The sequence below is a fragment of the Littorina saxatilis genome, linkage group LG3 (genome assembly GCF_037325665.1).
Source record: "Littorina saxatilis isolate snail1 linkage group LG3, US_GU_Lsax_2.0, whole genome shotgun sequence".
Taxonomy (NCBI): Eukaryota; Metazoa; Mollusca; class Gastropoda; order Littorinimorpha; family Littorinidae; genus Littorina; species Littorina saxatilis.
In genome coordinates, this window is record NC_090247.1 from 16,505,799 (window position 1) to 16,508,274 (window position 2,476).

At 48.3% G+C, this 2,476-nt stretch overlaps 1 protein-coding gene across 1 annotated transcript in view; it reads right to left on the minus strand.

Moving 5' to 3' along the window:
- The window catches only part of LOC138961115 (E3 ubiquitin-protein ligase TRIM56-like), a 2,458-nt gene extending 284 nt beyond the window's left edge, over positions 1 to 2,174 (minus strand). Inside the window, exons 1-2 of the mRNA XM_070332715.1 lie at positions 2,024 to 2,174; positions 1 to 1,428 (exon numbers count right to left, since the gene is read on the minus strand). The exon at positions 1 to 1,428 is cut by the window's left edge and continues 284 nt beyond it. Coding sequence (XP_070188816.1) covers positions 1 to 1,428; positions 2,024 to 2,042 — 1,447 coding nt within the window. The 5' untranslated portion in view covers positions 2,043 to 2,174. The remainder of the gene's footprint in view (positions 1,429 to 2,023) is intronic.
- Between the last annotated feature and the right edge of the window lie 302 nt (positions 2,175 to 2,476).

Consider the following 2,476-nt stretch of genomic DNA (forward strand, 5'->3'; position numbering starts at 1 on the left):
TGGTGGTCAGGGGGTCACTGTGTGAACCAGCATGCTGTGCGCCGCAACCTGGACATCCATTGTTACCGTCATACATCGTGCAGCAGTTCTGACACTGCACGTAGGTGGCGCCAGGGATATATTCACCGTAACCATAGCTCCTGGCGCGTCTGCCGTAACCAGATGCGTTTGCACATTCGTTTTGGGCGCCGCATTCTGGACAGCAGTCCAAATCGTTGTTGTACTTGCAAGAACAGTCACAGCACTGTGCCTTTTCCTCAGCTTCTTCAAGCTGGATGACTGTATTCCATTCTTCGCTGGTGAACGACTTCAGCTTGGAGGCGGATACAGCTGACTCCATTGTTTGTCCCACGTCAGCGTTCCAACCTGCATTCCCCTGAGGAAGCTGGGATCTTCTGTACTGTCCTTCCTCTGAATGAATTTGCATGCCAAAGTACTCCTGGAAGGAACCCCCGTATGGTTGGGCACAAGCCTCATCGCTCGCAACGCCGAAAAACTGCTTCATTTCGTTAGGGATTTCCAAGACATCTGCGTCACATCCGCTCTCAGCAACGCGCTGCGCATGCTCCGTGAAACTGACAAAAGATGTTAATTCTTGAGTCATGTGATTTATGCACTGCGAGGCAACGCGGGCCACATCGCTGGCTTCTTGGCTGAGCTTTTCCTTGGCCTTTGCCAGGCTCCCGTCAATCTCTCTTTTTAGCTCCTCCGCGCGTCGCTCAAGTGTGCTTTCCATTTCTTTCTGGTTTGTCTGCACTGCTGCTTTGTGACTCGTGGCGGTTTGCAGCGCTGCTCTCAACGCTCTCAACTTAGGCTCCAGATTGCTGTGCGCTCTGTTGGTGACTTGAAGAATCAACGACTTCGCATCAGCGCTCTTTTCCGACAGATCGGTGCTGACGTGACCTTCGTGCGACGTCAGCTTGCAGTCTCGGCAGATGACAGCAGAACATTGGGTGCAGAAAAACCGGATCTTTTCGTCTTTGTGGGTTTTGCAGAAGCGCTCTTTGCTGACTGTCAGGCCGGGCAGGCTCCCCGAGGCCTGTTGAAGGTTGAGCACAGTGTGAGACCTGGTCGCCTTGATGGAGGCGTGGATCGCCGTGCAGGCGTCGCAGGAAAGCTGGTCGCAGTCGCTACACTTGTGGCTGGCCGAACCTTTGCCGCACATCTCGCACGTGGCAACTTTTCCAGACATTGATCGCTGACCTTCGACCTCAGCCTGGATGTAGAAATTGACTTGGAACTTGTCCACGCCCCCCGCTGGGATCTGGACTGAGGTCCTGCAGGTTGGGCAAGGGAACGACCCGGTATTTTTGCGTTTGTGGACCAATTGTCTCAGGCAACCCACACAGAACGTGTGGAAGCACGGTAGGATTCTCGGTGACGTGAACACCCCCAGGCACATGGCACATTCGCGATGACGGGATTGTGCTATAAACAGAACAATGAAAGCAAAATATGATTTTAACATAGAGAAGACCAACACATACACAAGCATAGCCAAGCTTGGCTGTGATTGTCTGATATGATTTGGATTTTGCGATCCGGCCACTGAGACAAACTTGATCCTTGAATCTTTGGTTAATCAAGTTTCCCAACGATAAACTCAGGAGACTGAACTTTTACATAGGCTTAATCCACATGTTTATTTTAACACCAATGGTCGATAACAAAACATTTTCTTCTGGAATTAGTCGCTGCTACCTGAAAAGTGCATCTCAGCTCGTTTACTTGGTATTGTGTATCTGTTGGATTGCATACAGTGAGAAACTGCTAGCTTGATGTTTGTAGAAAGTACATATTTCTCTGTGAAACTTCGCTTCCCCAAACCCGCCCGAATCCCAACCCGTTTTAAAAAAAGAGAATAAAGTTGAATGTCTATGCATCTGCGTCTGTTAAACGTCGCCTCCCCCAACACACCCGAGTCCCCGCCCTTTTTAAAAAGAGAGAATAAAGTTGTACGTCTAAGCATCTACGTCTATGTTGGTGCTTTCAGTTGAGTAAGGACTGTGAACCAGCCACAAACCTGGAAGCAGCGAAGCCATGATGCATAGTGTAGTCAGATGTTCCAGGAATCGACCAAGGCTCTACCGAGACTCCAGTCCTGTTTCCGTTTCCAGAGATACGATTCCTGTCGGCTGAATAAAAAAGGAGAACAATGAATAAAACAGTTTTTTTCCCCCGGCTAAATATGCACAACACGCTGTTACACAGCCCTGCCATAGCGTGTGCACGGTAAAAATGTATTCGGGTCACGAGTTCGAATCTCCCAAAAAGTTAACCTTGTTTTTTACATTTAGTCAAGTAGAGAAAGGGAGAATGTACGTTCTGGCTCACCGATTCCGACAGACCCTAAATATTAACGCAAAATAGGCTTCTGGACTAAACTTTTACTAAAATGAAACATGCGACAAAATCAGAAAAATACTGCATAAATCCATACAAAAAAAATACAGTAAAGTAAGGTTGTTTTGAACCA